The sequence below is a fragment of the Mchenga conophoros genome, linkage group LG20 (genome assembly GCF_057382185.1).
Source record: "Mchenga conophoros isolate Kocher_MC1m ecotype Shallow Benthic linkage group LG20, M_conophoros_male_GT1.1, whole genome shotgun sequence".
Taxonomy (NCBI): Eukaryota; Metazoa; Chordata; class Actinopteri; order Cichliformes; family Cichlidae; genus Mchenga; species Mchenga conophoros.
The window spans coordinates 18,981,789-18,995,051 of NC_140545.1; the positions used below are offsets into that span (position 1 = coordinate 18,981,789).

Here is a 13,263-nt window from a genome sequence, read left to right on the forward strand (position 1 = left end):
CTGAGTACTGGGGAAAAAATTTTTTTTTTCTGTCCCCGAGAATCCTGAAGTGAATGGCACTGTTTCTGAGCCATGGCACGGGCGCCAGGGCAGGAGTGCTGGGAGTGAGTGCAGCCAGGACACCTGAAGTGGGAGTGTCTGCTGATTGAGGTGGGACAGGTGTTCCGCATCACTGGGGCTCCGGCACCCTCCCCGGTCCCTGAGGGACATACAGCATCCTCGTAAGGAGTCAAGTCTTTATTGAGTGAGTTGTGACACTCGCACAGAAGAGTGTCTTTGCGTCCACTGCCATAAATGGAGGTCCCGTTTGAGCCTGTTGGCATGGATCTGGCCATTTCACTGGATGCAGTTATCACTTTGTCTTAGTTCTAGTGGTTTATGCAACGTGATACCCAGAAGTAGTGCCACTGCGCACTGCAAAGAGAGTGGTGCAGGTGCTGCTTTTTCAGGTCATTTCAGTCTGTAAAATCCATGATTTGTAAGTTCATTCATGAGAATGAACATAGTTGGGATCGCTGGTTAGACCCTCTGTTGATTGTAGGCCTCCATGGAATTTTCTCCCTTCGAGTTACTGTTCTGCAGGAAGCTACAGGGCTGCTCAACCGAATCAAATAAAACTGGGAGGAAGGTCTGAGTCCCGCTAAAAATCCAATCCATTATTATTATTATTATTATTATTATTATTATTATAAAAACGACATTCAGTATGTCCTGGACTTGTGAGCAAAGCTGCATACTTTGGTGTGATCATTTTGAGAGAATTTGCACCAGGCCCAGGAGCGGCAGCAGTGCCAGTACAACAGACAGGCTAGACTTTGGCAAATTTTCACCTGGAGATAAAGTGCTTGTTTTGCTTCCTTCTTCTCGCTTGAAATTACTTGCCAATGGGCAAGGACCCTTCATGGTCACACGGCGAGTGGGGGACGTTGACTATAAAGTGATACGGTCGAACAGGGGAGGTGCCACTCAAACTTGTCACCTCAACCTCCTTAAAGCGTGAAGAGAGGCTGAAACTGATTCTCTGGTGAGCCTGGTAAAAGAGAGAGATGAGTTGGAGCTGGAGGTACCAAATTCCACCATTCCCGCCTCCCTCCATTGTGATAACCATCTCACATAGTCCCAGAAAATGGATGTTGCAGCATTGCAACAGTGTTTTGCAGATTGTTCTCCCTGCTGCCTAGCTGTATGACTCTCATAGAGCACCATTTTGAAACACAGTCTGGCGTGATGGTGCATTTACAGCCCTACAGGTTGCCTGAACATAAGCGACAAATTGTTCAGAAAGAATCGGCTGAAATGCTGAAAATGGGAGTGACAGAACAGTTGCACAGTGCTTGTTGTAGGCCCATAGTTCTGGTTGTGAAGAAAGATGGGTCTATACGGTTCTGTGTCTATTACTGCAAGGGGAACAAAGTGTCATGGCTTGATGCCTACCCCATGTCCTGGGTCGACGAGCTCCTGGACTGCTTAGGCAGGCCAGTGTTATTTTTCATGACACTGGATTTAACCAAGAGGTACTGGCAGATTCCCTTGTCTGCAGAATCCAAGGAAAAGACAGTATTCTCCACTCCGTACAGTTTGTACCAATTCATCACACTTCTGTTCGGCTTGTTCAGAGCTCCGGACACAGTACTGTGGTAACACCTGGGCGAACGGAAAGCATTGTGTGTGCCAGAAACGTTAAATAAAAACTAACCAAACAGTTACAGAATGCTGTGTGGGTAAGAGTCTTTCACATATAGATGACATATTGAAAGATTTGCAATTTTACACAGAGGAACATTATTCTGGAATTGTTTCATAATTGAAAACAGATTTTTGCACAAGGTAACACTCTGTCTCTAAGATGCTCTGATTACACACAGTCATGTTACCAACCTGTGGCCAACTATTCAAATTAAGTGCAAAATGTTCCTGCAGCTGTTCTTTTCTTTCTTTTTTTTTTTTTTTTAGTAATAATTGCTTTTCCAGCCTTTACATAGTAAAATGTCTCAGCTTAAACATCTGATATGCTTTCTGTGTTCGGGTCTGTAAAATTTGCAGAGATTCACATTTTTTTTAATGCTTTACACGGTGGCTCAACTTTTTAAGAACTTGGACTGTATAAATTATGATGTTTCCTTGGTTGTTATGGAGTTGAATGTTTTACCAGTGTTGGTAGCTGCGTAGGAAGACTGACCAATACACCATATCTGGGTGTAATGTCACATGGCAATATCTGGAATAGAACATGGGGTCCTGCTGGCTGTGCAGTGACTGAAAAGCTGCACTCACCTGAGTGTGCAGGTTTATCATGTCGGCCTCCATCTCTGAGTTGGACTCATTCAGCTCGTTGATTTCCTTATTGAGCTGCTTGATATCTTCATCATTGTCCAGCACTGAGCAAGATCAGAAATTCACTATTAGCAAAATGAATGTGAAGACACCTAATAGTCCTGCTTTGGTAGCCTGTTATTTGGATTACACTCAGCATTTAAACTATCTGATTGTAATCTGATTGTTGGGGTTTTCTCTCTGTTATAGTAGTAGTTTTACAATATAAAGTACCTTGGGGCAACTGTTGTTTTGCTTTAGTGCTATATAAATAAAATGTAACTCTCATTGGGAAGTATAGGAGCAAAAACAAATGTAACACAGGCATAATTTTGAGCAGAGAGGAAACATCACGGTTTCTTACCATCACTGGCTCTGAACTTTGCAGTGATATACTCATCTCCAGGGAACTTGGCTCTTTTCTTGTTGGCTGATGCTCTGGGACAACCTGACAGACTGAGAGAAGCAGCTGATGAGGATCAAGAGCTCTTACATTCTCACACAAGGCTGAAATAGTGGACACATGGATAAGAAGGGACACACACACACACACACACACACACACACACACACACACACGTCTTGAGCAACCCCTCATTTTTTCAGATTTTGCCAGAAAAATGGAAAATAGGTTTTTATTTAAATGTACAAACATACATGAAAATACAGCAAAAATAGAATTTGTACATTTCAAATGAGCTTTATTGTAAATATTTTGCATGGCCACCTTCATTATTTGTCAAAGAACAATTCAAAAAACCCTCATGGAACTGAGTTCTTGGGGCTGGTTAACCTTAAATTGTGGCCCACCATTGGATCCAGCCCTGGGGTCCATGGGGCCTGTGCGGGCACAGCACACAAAAATAACAGTTTTGCCGCCCTGTGGATCCACCACCCATGGATGCAAGCACTGTGGTTGGGTGCAATGTTTCTCTATAGAGACTTCAGTGCCCACAATGAAGTCTCGTTGGAGTTACCTGGTGAGGGATGATTGAGAGAAACAGCTTGCTTGATCTAATCCAGTGGTGTTTTGTTATTGGAAATCTGTGCTAGGCATGGGTTGGTGAAAACAAATGCCATGTTCAAGCATAACATTGAACTTACCAGAGCACCTTAGGTTAATGATGGACATTGTTATTAGATTATCTGATATGAGGCCATATATCAAATCAAAATATTATATATATATATATATATATATATATATATATATATATGTATATATATATATATATATGTATATATATATATATATATATATATATATATATATATATATATATATATATATATATATATATTGTTGCATCTTCAAAAAATAAAAATACAATAACTGAGCCTTATCGTTGCACTGGTTTACTGAACCTTACTTTCAGGGCATGTACAGAACATGAGCATCCATTTTCTACTGCCTCCTACAGGACACACTCTTCTTCCACTTCCTTACACATTAATGTAACACAGAACTAATACTGCCTCTCCTGGCATTACCATTGTAACAACACATTCATTCTGTTTCTTTCAGAAGATTAACAGGAACTTAGGATGTAGGTATCTATGAATAATAACTATTATGTATACTCATATATTTATATAACCACTTATTTCTTGCGATACCACATCTCCTCCCCCCTTAAGTCAACAACTCCCTTGACTTACAAAATAACTGTTTATCTAAAGAATGCTTAACAAACAATCAACATGTAATTAAGGTAACCATACAACCATACAACTGTACATAGGTTTCCATGTTTCTCTTTTTTTTTTTTTTTTTTCTAACTAGGAAGGTACGTCCTTCCTGTGAGATCAGAGCGCATTGTTGCTCTATTTCTGGAAGATCTCACACTACCTAACAAAGTCCTTTAAAGTCTCTGGTGGACGTCTCTCTCTCTGGGAAGGTCGCAACACGGGTGTCCCTGAGGAGTCTCCGGGAGCTGGAGTCTCCGGAGCATAAGGCAACTCCATTGCCGGAGGTTGTGGCGATGTGTCCAACTCTGATGGCAAGCAGCACTCAGGCACTGATTCTTTGTCAAGCAATGGCTCCACCTCCCTGTCTGGTGTACTGGGAACAGTGTCAGCCACTCTTGCTCTCACCTGATCCACATGCCGCTTCACAGTTTGACCTGATCCAATGGTAACAATGTAAGACACTGGACCCGATGCTCTCACGATGACTGCGGGAATCCACTTCGGGCCATAGGAGTAGTTTCTGATGAAGACCTTGTCTCCTGGTGTGAAACTTCTCAGTCTTTTCTTGGTGTCATGATTTTCTTTCTGTTTCGATTGTTTGTGCTGCACTTTTGTTTTCACATCAGGCATGAGCAAGTCCAAAACTGATCTGAGTCTCCGTGACATCATCAACTCTGCAGGTGATAAACCAGTAGTGGCATGCGGTGTGATGCGATAACTGAACAGAAATCGGGACAGTCTGGTTTGCAAGGTATCACCTTTGACTTTCTTCATCCCCTCCTTAAAGGTCTGGACCGCCCTCTCAGCCAGCCCATTTGAAGAAGGGTGGAAAGGTGCTGATCTTACATGGTCAATTCCATTCTGCTTCATGAATGACTCAAATTCAGCACTTGTGAAACATGTTCCGTTGTCTGAAACTAACATTTTAGGTAGTCCAAACACACTGAAACTCTGGCGCAGTTTCTCTATAGTTACCTGTGATGTAGAGGATTTCACAGGGTAAATGTCCATCCACTTGGAATGAGCATCCACAATGATTAGAAACATCTCCCCGAGGAAAGGCCCTGCATAGTCCACATGGATTCTGGACCATGGTGACTCCGGCCACTCCCAAGGGTGTAATGGTGCAGTAGGTGGTGACTTGGAGTGTTTCTGACACTCCTCACATGCCTGCACTTCTCTTTCAATGTTCTCATCCATCCCTGGCCACCATACATACGACCTTGCCAAGCCTTTCATCTTCGACATGCCTGTATGAGTCTGGTGCAGGAGTTTCAATATTTTGTCTCGGCCTTTGGTGGGAATAATTACTCGGGCTCCCCAGAGCACGCAACCATCCCTCACACTCAGTTCCAGCTTTCTCTGTCGATACGGCTTTAAACAGGTGTCGGTCTCAGTTGGCCAGCCTTTTAAGGTGTACTCGTGGACTTGCGACAACAAGACATCCTTAGCTGTCCATCGTTTGATCTGTGCAGTGTCCACTAATGTGTCATCCAGTACATCCATCATCAAAACCTGCTCAGCCATCTCTCGCTCAGGTGCTGAGTCTGGTACCGGCAACCGGCTGAGCGCATCCGCGTTTTCATGATGTTTTCCTGGCTTGTACCTGATGTTGTACTCGTAAGCACTCAATGTCACGGCCCATCTTTGTACTCTTGGTGAGCCCATCTGAGGTATAGGCTTCTTTTCATTGAACAGTGAGATTAAGGGTTTATGATCTGTGTAAATCGTGAAAACTCGGCCATACAAGTATTTGTGAAATTTCTTGATGCCAAATATCACAGCTAGACCTTCTTTGTCAAGCTGAGAATACTTTTTCTCAGCAGGAGAGAGTGTGTGTGACATGAACCCCAAAGGTCTCTCGCTTCCATCCTCCATCTTATGTGACAATACGGCGCCTACGCCATATGGGGATGCATCACATGAGAGAACCAACTCACGGTCAGCAGAATAATGAACTAACACCTCTGCTGAGTTCAACAGGTTCTTAGATTTCTGGAATGCTTCCTCTTGTCTCTTTTGCCATGTCCACTGTACCTCGTGTCTCAAAAGTTCATGTAAGGGTGCCAACCGGGTTGCCAGGTTTGGAAGGAATTTGTTGTAGTAATTTAGCAAACCTAAGTATGCTTTCAGTTCAGTGACATTTGTGGGGGTAGGTGCGTCCATGATTGCTTTAACTTTCTTTTCCACTGGGTGGAGCCCCTGGGCGTCCACTATGTGCCCCAAGTACTCCACTTTCTCTTGCATGAAGGCACACTTGCACCTCTTTAACCTCAACCCAGCTTCCTCCAACCGGGTCAACACCTCATCCAGGTTCTGTAGATGGCTTACTTCATCCACTCCAGTCACTAAGATGTCATCTAAATACACTGCTACATGAGGTATCCCCTTCAAAAGACTTTCCATGGTCCTCTGGAATATTGCTGGAGCAGAGGCCACTCCAAAAGGCAATCTGTTATACGTGAACAGCCCCCGAGATGTGTTTACTGTCACGTACTTTTTCGATTCGTCATCCAAGAGGATTTGCTGGTAAGCGTGGCTCATGTCTAATTTTGAGAACTGCTTACCCCCGGACAGTGTGGCAAACAAGTCCTCCATTCTGGGTATGGGGTACTGCTCCAGTGAAGCCACGGTATTTACAGTAAGCTTGTAATCCCCACACAGTCTTATTGTCCCTGTGGGCTTCAGGAGTGGCACTACTGGTGCCGCCCATTCAGCATATTTCACTGGCGAGATGATGCCTTCTTTCAACAGTCGGTCTATTTCCTCGTCGACTTTTGCTCGCATAGCAAAGGGGACAGAACGCGGACGGAAGAAGCGTGGGGTGGCATCACTTTTCACATGAATAGCAGCTTTCATTCCTTTCAGGGTGCCCAACTCCTCTTTGAACACATTTTCATGTTTACTTAACACTTGCTGAAGTGTTTTCTCTGTTGTTTTGACTTGGTGCAGCTTTCTGTTGTTAGGACTGTTTTTCATTTCACCCCAGTCCAATTTAATTTCCTCGAGCCAAGCTCGACCTAGCAAGCTGGGGCCGTCGCCTTCGACCACCACCAGGGGCAGATGTTTTTTCTGCTGCTTGTATTTGACGCTGACTCGTGTTGCACCAATCACCTTAACAGGATCCCCTGTATAAGTTTCGAGCTTGATTTTGATGGGCTGCAGGCTGGGGGGCTTGCTGTCTTTCCCTGTTTCTCTGAATGTTGCTTCGTTCATGACTGTTAGGCAACATCCAGTGTCTATTTCAAAGTTCACCTTTTTTCCATCAATTTGCATATCCACAGTGTAGGGGTCTACTCTTCTTAAGTGTACCGCACTGCCACGCCCTAACTTGAACAGTTTTCTTTTGTGCCCTTGACTGCACTTGACACAGTTCAACATAAAAGAGTCATCTTCAGAGCTATCAGTTTTGTTGTTATCTGCTTTCTCGCCCACATTGTGAGTACTGTAGTGTGAACTCTGCTTTTTTTCTTTCTTTACATATGTCGATCCATACTTTTTCTGGTTCAGTTTAGTCTTGCTTTTACAAGCTCTAGCTATGTGTCCCATTTTACCACAAGCATGACATTTTTCTTGTTTGTACTTACAGTCTGCTGCTGTGTCCTTGGTTCCTTTGCAACGATAACACTCTTTATTTTCTGCTTTAAAGGTACGACTCTCCTGTTGTCCTCTAGCGAGACTGAAACATTTTTGCTGACGCCCCTGAGGTCTGCAGATCCTGTGCATTTTTATTTGCAGTCTCCATGGCTACTGCAATTGACAGAGCCTTGTCAAAAGTGAGATCTATTTCTGACAAGAGACGTCTCTGAATTCGGTCATCCTTAATTCCGCAGACGATCCTATCTCTCAACATCTGTTGTAACGTGTTGCCATAGTTACAATCCTGTGCCAGGCGACGCAGCTCCACTACATATTCCATGACGGTTTCATTCGGCTTGCACAATTTCACTGGGCTTCGGATCGAAGTGATTTTTCATCAGAAGCACCAGCTCTTGGAAGGTTTTGTCTTTGGGCTTGGCCGGGCTGAGAAGGTTTCGCATCAAGCTGTACGTCGCTGCTCCGACGACACTTATTAATATCGCTCTTTGTTTCTCTGCATCGTCGATCCCGTTAGCTGCGAAAAACTGCTCGAGTATTTCCGTGTACTCATCCCAAGTCTGATTCTTTGGATCGAACGCTACTAGCGTACCAATTGTAGCCATTTCCGCTTCGAGGTCACTGCCTTCTATTTCCAGCCGAAAACTTTTGCATTCTTTGAAAAGCTAGCCAAACCTGTAGCCGACTCCATCACTTTATTTTCTTCTCTTTTCTTTCAGTCCGATCGCCCAAACTCCTTCCCCCTAAACGTCCTCGTCGCCAAAAAGATGTTGCATCTTCAAAAAATAAAAATACAATAACTGAGCCTAAATATATATATAAATATATATATATATATATATATATATATATATATATATATATAGCCTGGTATATACACTCAACAAAAATATAAACGCAACACCTTTGTTACTGCTCCCATTCCCCATGGGATGGACGTAGAGACCTAAAATTCATTCCAGATACACAATATAACCATCCCTCCCAAACAGTGGTCACAAATCAGTCCAAATGTGTGGTAGTGGGCACATCTGCTATATTGAGATAATCCATCCCACCTCACAGGTGTGCCACATCAGGATGCTGATCTGACATCATGAGTAGTGCACAGGTGTACCTCAGACTGCCCACAACAAAAGGCCACCCTGGAATGTGCAGTTTTGTCTCACAGCAAAATGCCACAGATGCCACAAGCAATGAGGGAGCGTGCAATTGGCATGCTGACAGCAGGAATGTCAACCAGATCTGTCGCCCGTGCATTGAATGTTCATTTCTCAACCATAAGCCGTCTCCACAGGCGTTTCAGAGAATATGGCAGCACATCCAACCGGCCTCACAACCGCAGACCTCGTGTAACCACACCAGCCCAGGACCTCCACATCCAGCAGGTTCACCTCCAAGATCGTCTGAGACCAGCCACCCAGACAGCTGCTGGAACAATTGGTTTGCACAACCAAACAATTTCTGCACAAACTGTCAGAAACCGTCTCAGGAACGCTCAACTGCATGTCCGTCGTCCTCATCGGAGTCTTGACCTGACTCCAGCTCGTCGCCGTAACAGACTTGTGTGGGCAAATGCTCACATTCGATGGCGTCTGGCACGTTGGAGAGGTGTGCGCTTCACGGATGAATCATGGTTCACATTGTTCAGGGCAGATGGCAGCTGAGAATGTCCCAGTTCTTGCATGGCCAGCATACTCACCGGACATGTCACCCATTGAGCATGTTCGGGATGTGCTTGACCGGCGTATACGACAGCGTGTACCAGTTCCCACGAATATCCAACAACCTCGCACAGCCATTGAAGTGGAGTGGACCAACATTCCACAGGCCACAATTGACAATCTGATAGACTCCATGCGACGATGTGTTGCACTGCATGAGGCAAATGGTGGTCACACCAGATACTGACCGGTTCTGGGTCCCCAGACCCCCAATAGCGCAAAAAACTGCACATTCCAGGGTGGCCTTTTGTTGTGGGCAGTCTGAGGTACACCTGTGCACTACTCATGATGTCAGATCAGCATCCTGATGTGGCACACCTGTGAGGTGGGATGGATTATCTCAATATAGCAGATGTGCCCACTACCACACATTTGGACTGATTTGTGACCACTGTTTGGGAGGGATGGTTATATTGTGTATCTGGAATGAATTTTAGGTCTCTACGTCCATCCCATGGGGAATGGGAGCAGTAACAAAGGTGTTGCGTTTATATTTTTGTTGAGTGTATATATATATACCAGGCTATACAGCAATGACATTGGAATGTCGTTCGGACTGGAGAAGTGTAGTCGGATGGTAACAAAGAGAGGGAAGGTAGTCAGAACTGAGGGGATTGAACTACCAAGAAGGCAACATTGCAGACATAGAGGACAGTTACAAGAACCTGGGGATCCCGCAGGCGAATGGGAACCATGAAGAGGCCGCTAGAAAAGCTGCAACCACCAAGTACCTGCAGAGGGTCAGGCAAGTCCTGAGGAGTCAGCTGAATGGTAAGAACAAGATCCGGGCCATCAACACGTACGCCCTGCCCGTGATCAGGTACCCTGCTGGGGTAATAGGCTGGCCAAAGGAGGAGATAGAAGCCACTGACATAAAGACAAGAAAGCTCCTTACCATGCATGGAGGGTTTCACCCCAAGTCCAGCACCCTGAGGCTGTACGCTAAGCGGAAGGAAGGGGGCCGGGGACTGGTGAGTGTCAGCACCACAGTCCAGGATGAGACAACGAACATCCAAGAATACATTGGGAAGATGGCCCCAACTGATCGAGTGCTCAGTGAATACCTCAGGCAGCAGAAACCCAAGAAAGAGGAGGGAGACGAGGAACCATCATGGAAGGACAGGCCCCTGCACGGTATGTACCACCGGCAGATAGAGGAGGTGGCTGATATCCAGAAATCCTACCAGTGGCTGGACAAAGCTGGACTGAAAGACAGCACAGAGGCACTAATCATGGCAGCACAGGAACAAGCTCTGAGCACAAGATCCATAGAGGCTGGGGTCTATCACACCAGGCAAGACCCCAGGTGCAGGCTGTGTAAAGATGCCCCAGAGACAATCCAGCACATAACAGCAGGGTGCAAGATGCTAGCAGGCAAGGCATACATGGAACGCCATAACCAAGTGGCTGGCATAGTGTACAGGAACATCTGTGCCGAGTATAACCTGGAAGTCCCGAGGTCAAAATGGGAGATGCCCCCAAGGGTGGTGGAGAATGACCGAGCTAAGATCCTGTGGGACTTCCAGATACAGACGGACAAAATGGTGGTGGCTAACCAACCGGACATAGTGGTGGTAGACAAACAGAAGAAGACGGCCGTAGTGATCGATGTAGCGGTTCCGAATGACAGCAACATCAGGAAGAAGGAACATGAGAAGCTGGAGAAATACCAAGGGCTCAAAGAAGAGCTCGAGAGGATGTGGAGGGTGAAGGTAACGGTGGTCCCCGTGGTAATCGGAGCACTAGGTGCGGTGACTCCCAAGCTAGGCGAGTGGCTCCAGCAGATCCCGGGAACAACATCGGAGATCTCTGTCCAGAAGAGCGCAGTCCTGGGAACAGCTAAGATACTGCGCAGGACCCTCAAGCTCCCAGGCCTCTGGTAGAGGACCCGAGCTTGAAGGATAAACCGCCCGCAGGGGCGTGCTGGGTGTTTATATATATATATATATATATATATATATATATATATACATATATCTTGTTCACTCAGCTGAAAAGGTGAACCGAGTTGTAAAATGTTCACCACATCGAAGTAAACTGAGTCAGATGGTGCCCAAGACCGCTGGACATACCTGGAAAACCCAAACAAGTAGTGATGATAAACTGGGTGACTGATAGAGGCCCATGTCTGTCGAATCTTTAACTCCCACATCTGAAAGGATTTCTTTTGCATCCCAGGGGAGGGTGGGGTAAATAAAGTCATAATGGGCCATGTTCAGGACCAATTCGGAGACATCCAGCTCATCTGTACCTGTCACGGCAGTGGGACCAGGGGTGTTCTGAAGCAGTAGAGCAGTATCAGAGCACCAAAAGGGCTGTGGCTTTGGCAATTGTAGAATCATGGGTGTGAGCACCATGTTTGGATGATATTCACCCTCGCATCTCAACATTGACACTGACATTGTGGGGCTGTCAAATTTAACAAACAAATGTAACAAATCTAAGCATGTTTTCAGCAGGTGTTGGATTCAACCCCTTGTCTCTAACGTTCTATCGACAGGATTGCAAGGCATTTCCAGGTTGAGAAGGGTGTGGAAGAGAAGAGTGCAATCTTCAGCATGCACTGGTGCAGTTTGCAACAGAGTATGAAATGTCTGGGATGAGAGTCAGCACACCCAAGAGTCTGAGGCCATGGTTCTTTGCCAGAAAAAGAGTGGAATGGTCTCTCTGGGTCGAAGGTGAGAGGCTTCCTTAATCAAGGGAGTTCAAGTGTCTTATTCATGAGTAATGAGTAACGGAGTACAGGTTGGACTGGTAGATTGGTGTGGCATCAGCTGTAATGTGAGCATTGTACTGGATTGCCATAGTGAAGAGGGAGCTGAGCTGAAAGGCAAAGCATTCAATTTACCAGTCCCTCTACATCACAACCCTTACCGTTGGTTATGAAATCTGGGTAATGGCTGTTTGCAAGAGTTTCCTCTGTAGGATGGCTGGGTTCGGCTTTAGACGAAGGTTAGGGAGCTCAGACATCCAGAAAGATTTCAGAAGAAAGCTGCTTCTGCATGTGAAAAAGAGCCTGGGCACCTCCTTTTGGAAATGTTCCAGGCACACCTAACTTGGAAGAGACCAGATCTCCAACCCTACTGGCTGAAATGTACCACCAAACCATGACAGAGCTCCAGTTTTTTTTTTTTTTTAATACAACTCCCTGTAAACAACTACTATTATACATTTCACCTGACCTTTTCTGAAAATATTTTTTTATAATTCCAAATTTGAACTTATTACTTCATAAGACCTATTGCCTCTGATTGCCTCACCTTGAGGCAAGGTGCTTTATATTGTAAGGTAGCCCCTACAATAATACAACAGAGAAAACCCCAACAATCATCTATGAGCAAGAGCTTTGGCCTAATCTTCAAAGTGGAGATAGTGTCTCTCTTGAATCGAAATGGAAAGCCGGTTCCACAGAAGAGAGGCCTGAAAACTGACAGGAGGTTCTGCCTCTGATTTTTCTTTTAAATACTCTAGGAACAACAAGTAAGCCTGCAGTGCAAGAGCAAAGTGCTCTAAATGGGGTGATATGGTACTACAAGGTCATTAAGATAAGATGGGGCCTGATTATTTAAGACCTTGTATGTGAGGAGCCAATGAAGAGGAGCCAATATAGGATAAATCTGCTCTCTCTTTCTAGTCCCTGTCAGTATTCTTGCTGCAGCATTTTGGATTAACTGACGGCTTTTCAGGGAGTTTTTAGGACATCCTGATAATAATGAATTACAGTAGTCCAGCCTGGAAGTAAAACATGCATGAAATAGTTTTTCAGCATCACTCTGAGACAGGATATTTCCAATTTTAGAGATATAGTACAAATAAAGCAGTCCTACACATTTGTTTAATATGTGCATTGAAGGACATATCCTGGTCAAAAATGACTCCAAGGTTCCTCATAGCGTTACTGGAGGCCAAGGTAATGCCATCCAGAAGAGCAGTGGGGACA

The 13,263-nt window shown here is 45.1% G+C and overlaps 1 protein-coding gene across 7 annotated transcripts in view; it reads right to left on the reverse strand.

Annotated features, from left to right (window-relative positions):
* The window catches only part of myt1a (myelin transcription factor 1a), a 64,864-nt gene that overhangs the window by 5,237 nt on the left and 46,364 nt on the right, over positions 1–13,263 (reverse strand). For all 7 annotated transcript variants that reach the window (XM_085259442.1, XM_085259437.1, XM_085259440.1 and 4 more), the window contains 2 exons: positions 2,678–2,769; positions 2,275–2,378 (listed from right to left, as the gene is read on the reverse strand). In XM_085259442.1, the coding sequence (XP_085115568.1) occupies positions 2,275–2,378; positions 2,678–2,769 (196 nt within the window). The remainder of the gene's footprint in view (positions 1–2,274; positions 2,379–2,677; positions 2,770–13,263) is intronic.